Source organism: Hippopotamus amphibius, chromosome 7 (genome assembly GCF_030028045.1).
Source record: "Hippopotamus amphibius kiboko isolate mHipAmp2 chromosome 7, mHipAmp2.hap2, whole genome shotgun sequence".
Classification (NCBI taxonomy): Eukaryota; Metazoa; Chordata; class Mammalia; order Artiodactyla; family Hippopotamidae; genus Hippopotamus; species Hippopotamus amphibius.
This window is the reverse complement of record NC_080192.1, coordinates 130,625,218-130,640,742: the sequence shown is the minus strand read 5'-3', so window position 1 is coordinate 130,640,742 and position 15,525 is coordinate 130,625,218. Positions and strand designations below refer to the sequence as shown.

The 15,525-nt window shown below is 34.1% G+C and overlaps 1 protein-coding gene across 4 annotated transcripts in view; it reads right to left on the bottom strand.

The window, feature by feature from the left end:
- The window catches only part of ATAD2B (ATPase family AAA domain containing 2B), a 148,521-nt gene that overhangs the window by 57,719 nt on the left and 75,277 nt on the right, over positions 1 to 15,525 (bottom strand). For all 4 annotated transcript variants that reach the window (XM_057741165.1, XM_057741166.1, XM_057741167.1 and 1 more), the window contains 3 exons: positions 12,858 to 13,169; positions 10,050 to 10,185; positions 1,668 to 1,854 (listed from right to left, as the gene is read on the bottom strand). In XM_057741165.1, the coding sequence (XP_057597148.1) occupies positions 1,668 to 1,854; positions 10,050 to 10,185; positions 12,858 to 13,169 (635 nt within the window). The remainder of the gene's footprint in view (positions 1 to 1,667; positions 1,855 to 10,049; positions 10,186 to 12,857; positions 13,170 to 15,525) is intronic.

Sequence of the window (15,525 nt, the reverse complement as noted above, 5' to 3'; positions counted from 1 at the left end):
TGAAATTGCCTGTCTTAGAGAAGTCTCTCATTGGCCCTAATAGTTTCTCAGTTAATACTACAATCATATCATACGCAAATATTTATAACTTCAATGTGTTCATTCCAATATTTATATTTCTCCACAACTAACTGAATCAATTTTGCATGCCTTAGTAATGGCATATTACTCTTTTGATGTGCTACTGGATTCCATTTGTAATATTTACTTTATGACCAATATCTAAGAGAGATTAGTCCACAATTTTCTTTGTATTTCTTTCAAAGGTTCAGCATCACTCTTTTTGATTTCACATCTTTCCTTCTTTTTCTATGCTTTGGAATACTTCAACTGGCATCAAAATAATCTTATCCTTTAAGATTAAAAGAATTCACCTGTGAAACTGTCTGGATAGTGTTTCTGGACAATCAATTTCTTCTTCCACAACTATTGTCTATTTAGATTCTCTCTCCTCTGAAGTCAACCTTGTTAATTCATATTTTCCTAGTAAATCCCTTGGATTTATTTTAAATGGTATCAAGTAATTCCCTTACTTGCATAAAAACTGCAATAATTTTGTCTCACTAAAAAGGAAGAATATGAGCACACACATAAATCAACATTATTGGAAAACACTCAGAGTCAGGATAAATTAAATGTATAAAACTTGGAGAAAATTAACTGGTATATAGTTTTTTTAGGCAGTCTATGGGTTTGGGGGAAAAAAATCTTTTGAATAGGACTTTAGAAGTAGTGAAGTACTGCTAGGATGTTCATACCCAAAGAACTGTAAATAAAAAAGAAATAAAACTGACAATATGAACTGTTTAAAAAATCTATTGCTTGCTACAAGGTACAGAATGGTTTTCAGTTAGATAAGTTTATGTATTAAATATTTATGAACTATAACTGAAAAAAACAACAAAACTGTATGCAATGCTCTTAAGTGTTACTACTCCAGCCATCTAATCTCTAAAACTAGGCTAAATATCAAAGTAGAAAAGTGACATTCAAACATTTAATGAGTACTTACTATGAGCTGGGCACTGTGTCAGAGACACAGAAATGGTGAAGACATGGTCCCTTGGTTCAAAAAACTTATTCCCTTAGCCCCTAGTTCCAACATGACACACTTACAATAAATTCACAGTTATATATTAAAACATCAAGAAATATAAACAGCCCCACTAGAATTCTGCTTCACAAGCTAGCAAATATAAAGTAGTTAAAAATCAATATCAAACACCTCTCATTATTGATACAAATGCATATAATTTTAAAATTGCTATCACTTTTCTATATTAATTTTAAATCCTGGCATTCTCAAACTGGATATCAATTCCCTATAATAATGAGGCTGTAAGAAAAGACAGAAGTCTAAAGAGTCCCTGAAAAAAGGGTCAGAAAAAAGCAAAAAGAAGTTCCCTTTCCACACTATTTAATGAAATAAAGCTTTATACAAGAAATGGGATTATTAAAATTTCAGAAAAGAATGAAGCATCATGGGAAAAACAATGAGCTCACTTTAAAAAATCAAAAGGATCCTCTGCCTTACTGTTGGAATGTTAATGAATAACCAACAAAAAGTTAACATTCATTTTACTGTTCCTTGAAAAACTTTTATCTATAAACACCATCGACATAAACAATAAGAAAGTTGGAAGTACTCTGATACAGTACAAACCTACCTGTGCACATGATTCTTCAGGTGTTTTGGCACTAACTGAATAAAGTGCTGGGAGATCTAGTCTGTGCACAGAGAATTTTTCTAGAGTGTGCAAAAGTGCTGGAGCAAGGTGAGAAGTTTGACCTGAGCCTCGTTCTCCAGACAGCAATAATCTTGGCCTGTAAGAGGTTGGCTGATGATATGGTGACCTGCAATACACATAAGATATAATAATTATTTCAAAACCATACACTCTGAAGATCAAAATAAAATATTAGGAAAATATTTACATAAAAGAATGTAATGCCAAATTAATAGAACTTTTACCTCTCATTTTTTTCTAAGTACAGCAAATCATTTTTTTATTAACTAGTTTTAAAATATTGATCTCTCTGACCATATTAATAACCAAGATGTAAAAAGTATAAAAATCCATTCTAGATAAAGAAGATGTGGCACGTATATATGATGGAATATTACTCAGCCATAAAAAGGAATGAAATTGAACTATATGTAATGAGGTGGATAGACCTAGAGACTGTCATACAGAGCAAAGTAAACCCGAAAGAGAAAAACAAATACCGTATGCTAACTCATATATATGGAATCTGAAGAAATGGTACTGATGAACACAGTGACAGGGCAAGAGTGGAGATGCAGATGTGGAGAATGGACTTGAGGACACAGGGTTGGGGTGGGGGGTGAAGGGGAAGCTGAGATGAAGTGAGAGAGTAGCATAGACATAGATACACTACCAACTGTAAAATAGATAGCTAGTGGGAAGTTGCTGTATAACAAAGGGAGATCAACTCGATGATGGATGATGCTTTAGAGGGCCAGGACAGGGAGGGTGGGAGGGAGTCACAGGAGGGTGGGGATATGGGGATATATGTATAAATACAGCCGATTCACTTTGGTGTACCTCAAAAACTGGTACAAGAGTGTAAAGCAATTATATTCCAATAAAGAGCTTTAAAAAAAGTATAAAAATCCATTCTAAAAGAAACTAAAAATACTTGGCTATTCATCCTATCATACCAAATATATTAACTTGGAAAATGCTTCAGACACTAAGTGTGTTTAGTTGTTAATTATCCAAGGTCAAATGTTAAGAATTCCACTTCTCCACCAAAGAGGTACATCTAAAGATTACTGAAAATGTAGGACTGTTTTGTTTAATGGTTAAAATGGTAAATTTTATACATATTTTGCCACAATTTTTAAAATAGAATTAAAAAAAAAAGTAGGACTCCTTCAGTGGCAGTAATTTTGTTTCTAGGCCAATAAAAATTAACTGTTCTTGACCTAATATATGACATTTAAAGCCCTACACCAGAGAAGGCAAATTTAGGATAACATATTAAACCAAATTCAATTAGTATTTTCAAGATTCTACACTACCATTAAAAAGATAAATGGGTACTTCCCTGCTGATCCAGTGGTAAGGAATCTACCTTGCAATGTAGGGGATGCAGGTTTGATCCCTGGTCAGGGAACTAAGATTCCACATGCCTCAGGGCAACTAAGCCCACATGCCACAAACCACAGAGCCCACGTGCCCTAGAGCCTGCACGCCACAATGAAAAGATCCTACATGCCACACCTAAGACCCAATGCAGCCCCCGCCAAAAGAAAGATAAATGAAAAAAGTTTATCTAATATCACTATACATAATGCAGGAAATTCTAAGCAATGCAATAAGAATAAATTTTAAAATGGAACCAATGGAAAGAAATTAGATAAACACTGCTACTTGTAAAGAATATGATTATACAAAAGAAAATCCAAGAGAATCAACTAATGACTGCCATAGTCTACCAACAAAATAACAAGACTGAAGATGGAAATAGAAAAACCAAAAGATTTTCCTAAACGCCATCAATAACCAACATAAAGAAGGAAAGAGGATTCTATTCACAACTGCAAAAATAAAAATGATAAACAATATTAAATAATCTTAACAAGAGAGGTATGAAACTATATAGAACACATCATGAGCCTGAATACAGATGTCAGTTCTTCCTATGCATTTATACCTAGCTATAGTTAACTATATACATGTGGTTGGCTGACAGTATTTTATAGATTTTAAAAACGCAAGGCAAAACCCCAAAAAAAATTTCGGGGGGGGGGGACTTAAAACTTATTTGCATATTATCTGAGAAAATAATCAGGTAAGAACATCAAGGGGACTTCCCTTGTGGTCCAGTGGCTAAGACGCCACACTCCCAATGCAGGGGGCCTGGGTTCCATTCCTGGTCAGGAAACTAGTTCCCACATGCCACAACTAAGAGTTCACATGCCACAGCTAAAAGATTCTGCATGCTGCAACTAAGGCCCGACACAGCCAAATAAATAAATAAATAAACAAATAAATAATTTTTTTTTAAAAAAAGAACATCAAGAAACCTTTGGAGTTATGTATAAGATTATACAACTGGGTGTCCATATAACTGCAAAGCTCAGGTTCTAAAACACTAAGTTAAGATGTGCCCTACTTTACACTGACACATATTATAGAACAGAATAACAGAATGAAGAAAACACCACAGAAAAGAAACATGGGTCAGGGGAACACAGCAGCCCAGGAAACAAATCGTAACAGTTGAAAGAATTTTATATATGATAATAAGCATAAAAATAAAAGGAAGTGAGATGAATTACAACACAAATACTGTTTTAAAATAGGATTCAGATCCTAATTTCACAGAACAAAATTAATTCCAACACAGAAACAAAGAAAAAACAAAAGATTCATGTATTTTTAATTCATAAAAATCTAAAAACTTTTGTTACTCAAAAATTACAATCTGAACCAAACAGCAAACACTCAAATGAGACAAATAATTAAATTTGCCATTAACAAGACTGGTTCTTAAATGCATAAAGAGCTTATATGCACAGTATTTTAACAAATGTATAATTGTCTTATACAAAGAAGCAGACAATTAAAAAAGGAAACAGAAATAACTTTTTAAAAAATGTTCATTCATTTAACAATTTTAGAATGCTTCCTACATTGAATGCCTTGGCCTGAGATATCCAACAATACCACTGTCGCCACAGAGCTCATAACTCAGTGCATTTATTGGAAAAAGGAAATAAATCACTATAATTCAGTGTGATTAATAAGCAGCACTCTTTAAGTACAGGGTGCTATTAGAGACTCATAGATGACTTTCCTGAAAAAGTGTTACGAAAGCACAAACCCAACAGATCAAAGGCAGAAAGGATGAATTTCAAGAAATAAAAACAGGATGTACAAAGGACCAGAGGTTAAAAAAACCTCTTGACCCTCTGGGGTAGCAGATACAGTTCATTACAGCCAGCTTCTTTTAAGGTTTTAGGGTAATGTAGGGGTAAAGATACTGGGGCAAGGGAGGGGGAGGGGCAGAGGAGAGTCAGACTGTGAAGGGCTATGAAGGGTTCTATAAGCCATGTTAAAAGCTGGAATGTACACTGAAGGCAATACGGAAGCATGAAGATGCTTAAGCAGGAGAAGTGACATAAGCATACACGTTTTTGGATGATAACTCTAACAGCATGTCAGTATAGGAAAGGGTTTAAAAAGAAGGCAAAACAATAGGAAAGATGACCAGATAGGGGTCTGCTGTAATAACACAGGCATGAGATGTTAACAACAGTGTAGACAAGAACAGTGTCATAGGAGGTAGAAGGATGAGCTTCAGATTAGACTTATTTAGTTAGAAAAATCCACAGGAATTGGTCATTGAATAGATACAGAAGGGAAGAAAGAAGAAAGAGTTAAGAATGATGTCCAATTCTAGTTGGGACAGCTGAACGGTGGTAACTCACAGAACTCATGGGAAGAGAAGGGAAAACACAAGCCAGCATATACTGAAAGATCTGTGACACACAAAGAGTGATAGGCAGCTGGACAAAGTTTAAAGCTCAAGAGTGATCTAGGCTTGAGAAAGATTTGATAGTTATTAACTAAGATGAAAAATAATGAAAGCATAAATGAAAACTTTTTTTTCATTAACACCATTTATCTGTTAGATTGATAAACTAAAAATTATAATACCATTATTATGATGGAAAAATCTGTATTCTTATGAATAGTGAGAATGGAAAAAAGTACAATTTCCTGAAATTAAATTTGGCAAGTAAGCCAAATATACGCCAAAATGTATATCCAAAGATATTCTGCAATTCATCCCACTCCCAATGATTCCCTTACCTCTTAGTGTTCTCTACATTTTTCCCCACAGTACTTATCTTCTAACATTCTATCTACCACACTGATTGTTTTATTGTCTGTCTCCATCTAAAATGTAAGCTGAATGAGGGCAGGAATCTTAGTACATTTTGTTCATTGACACATTCCGATTACCTAGGACAACATCTGGTAGATGATGGGCACTTTGACAAAATATCTGTATGAGTGTATGAGTGAATGAATATGTGAAAGAACAAACAATTCAAATAAATAAGAAGACTGTATTTTCATCTATAGTTGGCAGAGATTTAAAAAGACAAACAGTGCTTAGAAATGACAAGGGAATAGAGAAAATAACCCTCTCATACATTAGTGATGAAATGTACACTGGTACAACCTTTCTAGAAGGCAATTTAACAACCTCTATCAGGTTTTTAAATGTATATACACTTTGACAGAGCAATCAGTTTTTAAAATCTACTTTAAGCTCTGAATCAGAAAATGATATTAAGATGTATATGGAGTGAAGTGAGTCAGAAAGAGAAAAACAAATATCATATATTAACAGGTATATGCGGAATATAGAAAAATTGTACAAATCAACCGGTTTGCAAGGCAGAAATAGAGACACAGATGTAGAGAACAAACATATGGACACCAAATGGGGAAAGCAGGGAGGGTTGGGGAGGAATGAATTGGGAGATTGGGATACCAAATCGTACACTTTAAATATATGCAGTTTATTGTATGTTAACTGTATCTCAATAAAAGTTCTAAAAAAAAAAAGAATCCAGGACTTCCTAGGTCACGCAGTGGTTAAGAATCCGCCTGCCAATGCAGGGGACACAGTTTCGAGCCCTGCAATGGGAAGATTCCACATGCCACAGAGCAATTAAGCCCGTGCACCACAACTATTGAGCCTGTGCTCTAGAGCCCGTGAGCCACAACTATTGAGCCTGTGTGCCACAACTACTGAAGCCCACGCACCTAGAGCCTGTGCTCCACAACAAGAGAAGTCACTACAATGAGGAGCCCGCACACCACAATGAAGAGTAACCTATGCTTGCAGCAACTAGAGAAAGCCCGTGTGCAGCAATGAGGACCCAATATAGCCAATAAATAAATAAAATAAATAAATTTTAAAAAAAACCCACCTTCCAATGCAGGGGATGCAGGTTTGATCCGTGGTGGGGAACTAAGATCCCCCATGCTGCAGGGCAACTAAGCCCACGTGCCACACAGAGCCCACGTGCTTGGCAACCCATGTGCCACAACTACAGAACCCAAGAGCCCTGGAGCCTGTGCGCCACAACCAGAAAAGAGAAAACCCGCACGCCACAACTAGAGAGGCTGCAATGAAGAGCCTGCACACTGCAATGAAAGATCCTGCATGCTGCAACTAAGACCTGACACAGCCAAAAATAAAATAAACAATAAATAAAATAAATATTATTTTTAAAAAAAGGTGTATACTTAGAAAGGTGTCTTTCATAGCACTGTTTATAAAAGAGGAAAATTGGAACCTTCAATTTTTATCAATAAGGTTATATAAATTATGAAACACCCCCCAAAATACTATGTAGCTATTTTAAAAGAATGCCATTAAACATATACTGACATGAAATAACATTCCCAGTATAAGGGGGGGTGGGGGCCAAGTTATATTAACAGCTTTATAGGAGAATATAATTTATATAAAATAATATATGGGTCTGTCTATATGGATAGAGAGAATATGGAAGCACGGTCACCAAAAAGCTAACAACTATTACCTTCAGGTGCTTGGGCTTTAATTTTTACTTTCTTCTTTATGCTCTTCTTTTTAACTTGAATTTTCTACAGAGTATATCACCTTTCTAATCAGAAAAAACAAAGCTATTTTCATTTGGAAAACCTCAGAAAGTTCTGTTTCTAATCCCCTTATGGTAATATACAGTAAGAAAGAAAACTTATTTTCCATCATAAGGGTTCTCTAGCAGACTGACAGGCCTTAAATAGCTTGACTTCTATTTCATCTTAAATCTAAAAAAAAAGGTTTCAACATTGTTTTAGGAAACTATTCCCAGAAAGAGAAACCTATCAATGCCCAAGCTAGTGTTACTGACACCAGCATTAAAGTCACGCTTTCTACTTGTCTAGACTCTCTTTTGTATTAATCTGGCATATTAACACGTTGCTCAAACAAAAAAGCCAAACCAAACCAAACCAATAACAACAAAATACACATGTAGCCCTTATTAAAGGCTTATATTCTAAAGCAAATGCTTCTTGGAAAGTGTGAAAAATCATATCGTCCAACCTACCCTAAAAAACCCTATCTCCCTATTAAGCTCAGAAATCAATTTGGAAACCACATAGTACAAGAGAAAGAATATGATCTCAGGGAACAAATAGTACCAAGCCTGTCCCCTGCCAGCAGCATGATCATGGACAATTTACTTAACTTCTTTGTATCTCAATTTCCTCATCTATAAAATGACGATACCACAAATGTTAAATGACTGTTGAGACACCTATATGTATCACTACATACGAAGCCCCGGCGCTTCACATACCTACCACATGTCTAGTTGGTAATGAGCAACAAATGCTAACTCCTACCCCTTCATACTGAAAAGGACTGCAAACGTCACCATTGTTTCTGTGAAGGATTCCTGGGTTTCCCTATGGAAGCTTCTCACTTCTGCTTTCATATCACTTTAGCCATATCACAATGCTTGTCACCCCCAAGAACAAGAACTCTTCCAGAGTAAGAACTATGTTATATCTTATTCATACGTTATAACTATGTATGCTTCCAGCACCTACTACAGTGCCTGGCACAGGGTAAAAACAAAAAAAATTGGCAGAATGAGTGAATAAAGAAATAAATAATGTAATTTATCAAAACATCTTTTTAAAAAGCTCATTCTAGTATATAGCTGTCTCACTATTAAATCAATGTCAAATCAATGAACTAGAAAAGCTTATGTAAAAGAGGTTAAATTTAAACCAATTCCTTCAGAAAGGCTAACCCAAACAAAATAAGCCATACCACTGATATACATTAAATAAGTGAAAGAATGTTCTTAATATAAAATTGAAAAAGTTGTCTTTTGATAGTTTCTTAGCTCCTTAGCTTTCAAGTAACTAAAATTGTCAAAACAAATAGCACACACACAGCACACAGGCTAGCTAGGCGAAAAAAAAAATGATTATTTGGTTTTCCCTTGGCCATCAATAAACAGATCTGTAATATTTCTGAAATAGTCTAAGAAAACTTCCCAGAGGGCATACAAGAAAGGCTCTGAAGTAGGAAAAAAAGTTTCTAAGAGAAGAGTTTTCTGTTAAAGAGTAAATTAAAGTAATTTAGTCTCATTTTAAAAACTGAAAAACAAGGAAGGGTTATCAATGCAAATAATCAAATTAACATTTCACCAAAATCTATATGGAAGAAACTTCAATTAAAGTTGAAGACTTAAATTTGTTCAAAATATCTCTAAAGAAAAATTAGTCAAAAGTACAGACAATTCAGTGTCTTCTAATAAAAGTCCTATTAGACCTACCTGACTGGAGCATTATGGTTATTTAACTATCATAATTATGTAAATGCAAGTGATGATGCTGTTAGTATCTGAAAACTATTTAGTCTCTTAATTTAAAATTACATTAGCACTAAAACTGTTTACCCATTGAAGTACACAGCAAAAGCTGCTTTAATATAAAGGTAAATGTAAATAGAAAAAACATAAAATCTAAATTAGGAAAGTGAAAACTAATGAGGTTCTGGACAATCAGAAAGTTATTTGTTTAATTACTGAGCAAATTCTAATTCAAAACTCTTTAGTACCCTTAGAGCCCTAAATTATTATATGAAACTTATTACAATCAAAATACTCTGACTCACAGTAAATATTTCATTTCTGTCCATTGTAGTTCAAATAAAAAGCAACAAAATTGGGGACATGAGTTGACTTTCTAAAGGTAACCCTTCCTTCTACCCTACGTAAAAAAAAAAGATCCCACAATCAGTTTAGGAAAAAATATCTTTAGTTGACCAATAAACCAATTTACGACCACAGAAAAACACAGACACAGTAAAAAAGTTTTCCAGAATTGTATCCAAACAACAGAAAAACAAAGTCCTCAAGGTTACTACCATAAATAAAAATATACTGTAATTCTAACCATAAAGTAGTAAAACAATCACTCTAAGTTGAAAGAAATTTGATATAAATTGCTTACATTGTAAAATGAAGGTAAGGTTTATGTACAGCAGCAGCTGATGACTGTTTCTTTGGTGATCCTGAGTGACAACTGGTCTCGAAAATTGATAAAGCATTCTCATCTTCACTATCATCTAAAATCAGAGTTTCTATATCTGTTAAAAAAAAATCACAAAGATTATGAGGCTTAAAAAGTCATTTAATATTAGTGCCCTACCAAAACTCAGAAAAATTGGTTTAAAAATCAAGTGGTTGGACTTCCTAGGTGGCGCAGTGGTTGGGAACCCGCCTGCCACTGCAGGGGACATGGGTTCGAGTCCTGCCCTGGGAAGATACCACATGCCACAGAGCAACTAAGCCTGGACGCCACAACTATTGAGCCTGTGCTCTAGAGCCCATGAGCCACAACTATTGAGCCCATGTGCTGCAACTGTTGAAGCCCACGCGCTTAGAGCCCCGTGCTCCACAACAAGAGAAGCCACTACAATGAGGAGCCTGTGCACCACAATGAAAAGTAGCCCCCGCCTGCAGCAACTAGAGAAAGCCCATGTGCAGCAATGAAGACCCAACACAGCCAATAAATAAATAAATTTATAAAAAAATAAATAAAAATAAAAAGCAAGTGGCAATAACAAATAAGTTATCTACCAAATAACACAGACTGACCAGGCAAATTGATAAACTACAATATTTAGAATAATTTGTAAATGGAACCAATGTAATTCTTTCACCTTTACAGACTACTTAAGTGTTATGCGATGCATTTTGGGAGACTAACTACAAGAAGTCTGGAAAAGAAATGGCACACCCATAAAATACTCACCTACTTACTAAAAATTTCTAAGTTAATTTTGACCAAAACCAGTACATTTAATAAAATATAGTTTAATTAATAGAGTAACTGAGGTATGGCCCAGTTCTTACAAAAGCAACAAGGAACAAACTGACCCTTATTTTTTCACATATTTCAAGGAAAATCTAGTCTAGATAAGAAAAGACTCAGGGATTCAGTGGGGAAAAAAGCCAGTCTTAAAAAATGCACTCATTCATGTAACATTGGTCTCTATATGGGTCCTAAGTTATTGCTCAGTGGACTGACCAGAACTAAAATTCCCATTGGAAGTGCCATAGTTAAAAATTTACCTGAACTACAACCTAAAGTATTAATAGCTGTAATTCATACATACCTAAAAAAGTGTCAATTCCTTCAATAAAAAGCAACATTACATGTGTAAGAGAAATGGGAGGAAATTAAGAAATCATACCCTTCCCCAAAAAAGCAAAGAAAAAAAAAAAGGTATGCTTTCTAAAATGAGATACTGAAGTGTGTTGGCAGACACACATTTCAGTGGCTTTTAAAAGCCAAATATTTATTACAACTAATATTGTAAAAGTTAATCAGACAAATAATGGAGCACCACTTGACTGACCATTTCATATACAAGGAAGCAATATTTGTCTAAGAGAAATGTTAAAGACAAAAACAATCTAGCATAATATAACTACATAACTAAAAAACAATTCTTAATAATCAAAGAAAATTTGGTTTCTTTCCTCTACTGGTATATGAAGAAAAAAAAGGAACTAAAGCATACTTTATACTTATGGGAAAAAAAATGGTAAGAAAATACAGATAATAATGCCATAAAAAAATTCTCAAATGGAAACAAAGAATTTATAATCTCTCAAAAGAGAAGGCTAAGAGTTTTATGATTTTCTAAAGGCGACATAGTTTTTTAAAAATTAAAAAATCTTGGGAAACGATACATATCCTCACTTATGAAAATCAGAGATAAGAAATGTACAATTCATGGCAGAGCAGCTGGCAGAGCTGTCAAATGTTCTCATTTGACAAATTTAAGAAATCAAGTAATCGATGTGATATACCATGAGAATCTAACCTCAAAACTAAAGTTTCTTAAAAAATACATATATGACAGCAAAATTCATTGAATATTGATGATTTTTACTATATATAATAGTTTTAATGTTAACATAATTCACTGGATAATTTTTTATACAGTGCAGACTACATGCTAAACAAAGAAAATTAAGATAACTATTTTAAATTACTGTCTCTTCAAAGCTCACGGGCTTTACTTTGATTAGCATACGAACCTAAAGTTTTCCTGTAAATGAGTAACATTTTTAAATGTAGCTTTCTGTTTTTATATCAAATTCAAACTACGATCTTGAGGCCAGAATTCAAGACCTTTTATAATCACGTTCTAATTTACTCCCTTACTAATAATTTACACTCCATTAGCACAGCACCCTGCAGAGTGCTGTCCCAATAACAACAGCAGGATGAGGTGAATCCAGAGGGACATTATAGCAACACAGTTAAGAGCATGGGCTCTGGAGTCAAGCTCCCTGGGTTTGAGCAAGACCTAGAACTTACTAAGTGACCCTGTACAGGTGAACAGCTTCATCTTAGAGTAAGAGTATCCACCCCACAGGATTATTATGAGGATTAATAAATGACAATTTATGTAAGGGCTTTATAATAATAAAAAAATATAAACCAATACTACTACAGTAAACTTTTCTAAAGATAGTAACACTCCTACATTAAGATAGAATATTCTGAGTGAACAGAACAAACATCCATTCATTCTTTTTATAGACACTGACTAGGCAACTACTGTATGCTAGGCTATATGCTAGACCTAGAATACACAGTGGCGAATGAAAGAGATACATTTCTTACATTCAAGGCAAATATAAAAGAGTAACACATAAATAACCTTATAAGAAAACTCAGAATTTATTTACTTATGCCTGTACTTGTTTCACTTTAACAATATGAAAAGGTAATTTATACTACCTTCTTTCTTGTCACTCTGGCTAATTTCAGCATGAGGAAACACTTTTTGCAAGACTGCTAGGATGTTGTTGAAGCTTCTTTCCAGCAGTGGTCTTATGATGGGGGATAGCGCATGTCCCGAAGACATGACAGCACGCTGGGAAGCAGGCACAATATTCTGCATTGCGTGGTAAAAATCTTGGGCATTGAGCACTATTGAGGAAACATCTAGCTGCAGTTTATGACTGCTAGCATAGATCTGGGGGTAACGCCTCCGCAGGGCAATCAGGGCAGCTTCAGTGCACAGGGCCTTGATATCAGCTCCGCAATAGCCTAATGCACAAAAGGAAAAGGATAACAAAGGTAAGTCCATTTTTCCAAGTATCAACTACATTTTGCAAATATGCACATCTGAAAAAATAATACTAAATCATTATGTACAATTACACTAGCAAAATGAAAAATGACCATTTAAAGTCACCTAATAAAACTATTTACTCATTAAGACTAAAAATGTTTTGACTGTTTTAATTAACAAACATATGAACTAACGATATTAAAAGAAAACAAGTCATGTATTTTGTGCCAAAACCACTGATTATAATGTACCTCTTTCTTCTGGAAAGGTTTTTAAAAGAATAGTAGTTTTATATCAATCCTTCATCAATATTTCCAAACATTAGTTTAGTCCTCGTGACATTACAGTTTTCTATAAATTTTTCTAACGTTACTAATTTCCAAACACATATAATGGAGCAGTACAAAGCAGTATACATAAGCAGAAACTTCAAAATCAGAGCTATTCTACTGCCAACTCTGAGTGCAACCCACAAGCCGGTTAATAGCTAATACCCCCAAAACCACACTTTACAGTTGTGATCATCTCTGACAGTTTCAAAGGTATTAAAAGGAATAGAATACATTAATTTTCCATATTAACTTCCTTTTTACATATATTTTTAGTTCAAAATGATTGATAATCTACTTCAAAGGGCTACAGAGACATGAGGTATCATCCATTACCCATATTTAACTGATCATGTGGTTAAACAACAGATCAAGCCACCAGTGCTCTTAAGTCATTTCATTCACTTGAGCAACAAATACATAAAAAAAATATGAACTTTAGTTCTTTACCTACAAAAGAGAAGAAAACCTCAAACTAGTCATGGTGTTTTTTTATATCACTACTTAAACCTGCATTTGGCCACCTTTATCAGTTATGCCAGCAGGGGGAACCACTTGACTAGCTACAGAACATTGGTCCCTAAGCTCTTCAAAGAGTGGTATAAGGTTTATTAATCTCTTTATCTCTCACAATGACCTTGTAGAACACTTAAATACTGAAATTAAAATGGTGATTAGACAGGAAAACTACGAACAGAGAAGAAATAGTCCCAGACTAACTGGCAGAAAAAGAACATTAAGGAACAAAACTGTATACATCAAACTGACTCACACATCTGTAATAAACTATATCCCTATTATCAGTAGGGCAAATGAACACATTAATCAAGTCCTACATATAACAGAAAACTCCTCACCCTGCTCTCCTTTTCCCACAGCACTTACCACCTTAATCATTTACCTATTATGGCTATTCTCTGCCTTCCCCAACTAGAATGTGACCTCTGTAAGAGTAGGGGTGTTTGTTTGCTTTGTTCACTAAATGTATCTCAAATACCAAGAACAACGCATGGCTTGGCATTCAGTAGATATTCAATAAATATTTCTTGAGTGAAAGAATGAATGAAGAGAGAAAAGAGTTAACACCAATGTTATAGTTTGGAAACAAAAAACTGCTATATTAGTTCAACAAAACAACTGTAGAATACCAGCTCAGTTATAAACAGTTAACAAGATAATCCATCTCTGAGGAAGTGAAGAATAAATTACCATCTTCAAAAAAATATAAACCACATTTCTTTTTCTTCTTTAAAAGTATATACAGTTAGTGAACATACTATATGATCCTATTTTTAAGTGCAAAAGCCTAAGTTAAAAAAGAAAAAAGTTCAAAAACAATGCAGAACAGAAAAAAAGTATCTTATGTAGTAAATGTTGCCCATAACATTTGTTTGACATAATATAAACAGCAATGTATTGTTCATTTTTTCTTAATTTATTAAAGATAATTTTAAAGTTTGTCAACAATAGATTCCATTTAAAGAAGTAAATTTTCTTCACTGAGTTAAATAGATGTTTTGTATATTGACACATTTTTATTAACAATATCAAAAATCACATTTGTTAATCTCATCACTAAAGTCTTTACTGTTGGCAAGCTGTCAGCTCACAATGACAAATAGAGAGCACCCTTTGAGAACTGCTGTACATAATCCCTTTTTTGTTTGAAAAAACTCCTAATTTTTGCTTGAAAGTTTGAATATTATCATTAGTAATAAAGTTTTCTTCGAAAAAAAAGTAAATTTTCACATGGATTATCATAACCAATAAACAACAGGATTCATCTTCCTTACATTTGCCTGTGAATGAGAATTACTAGTTTATATCTGTGGTTGTCAACCTTGACTAGTCATCTGAATAAACAATGAAAATGAATCAGAAACAGATTCCCACAAACTTAATGAATCAGAATCACTAAGTGGTGGTTTAACATCATAAATGTATACTTTGAGAAAACTTTACAAGTGATTCTGATATACAAAAAAATTGAGAACAACTGAAT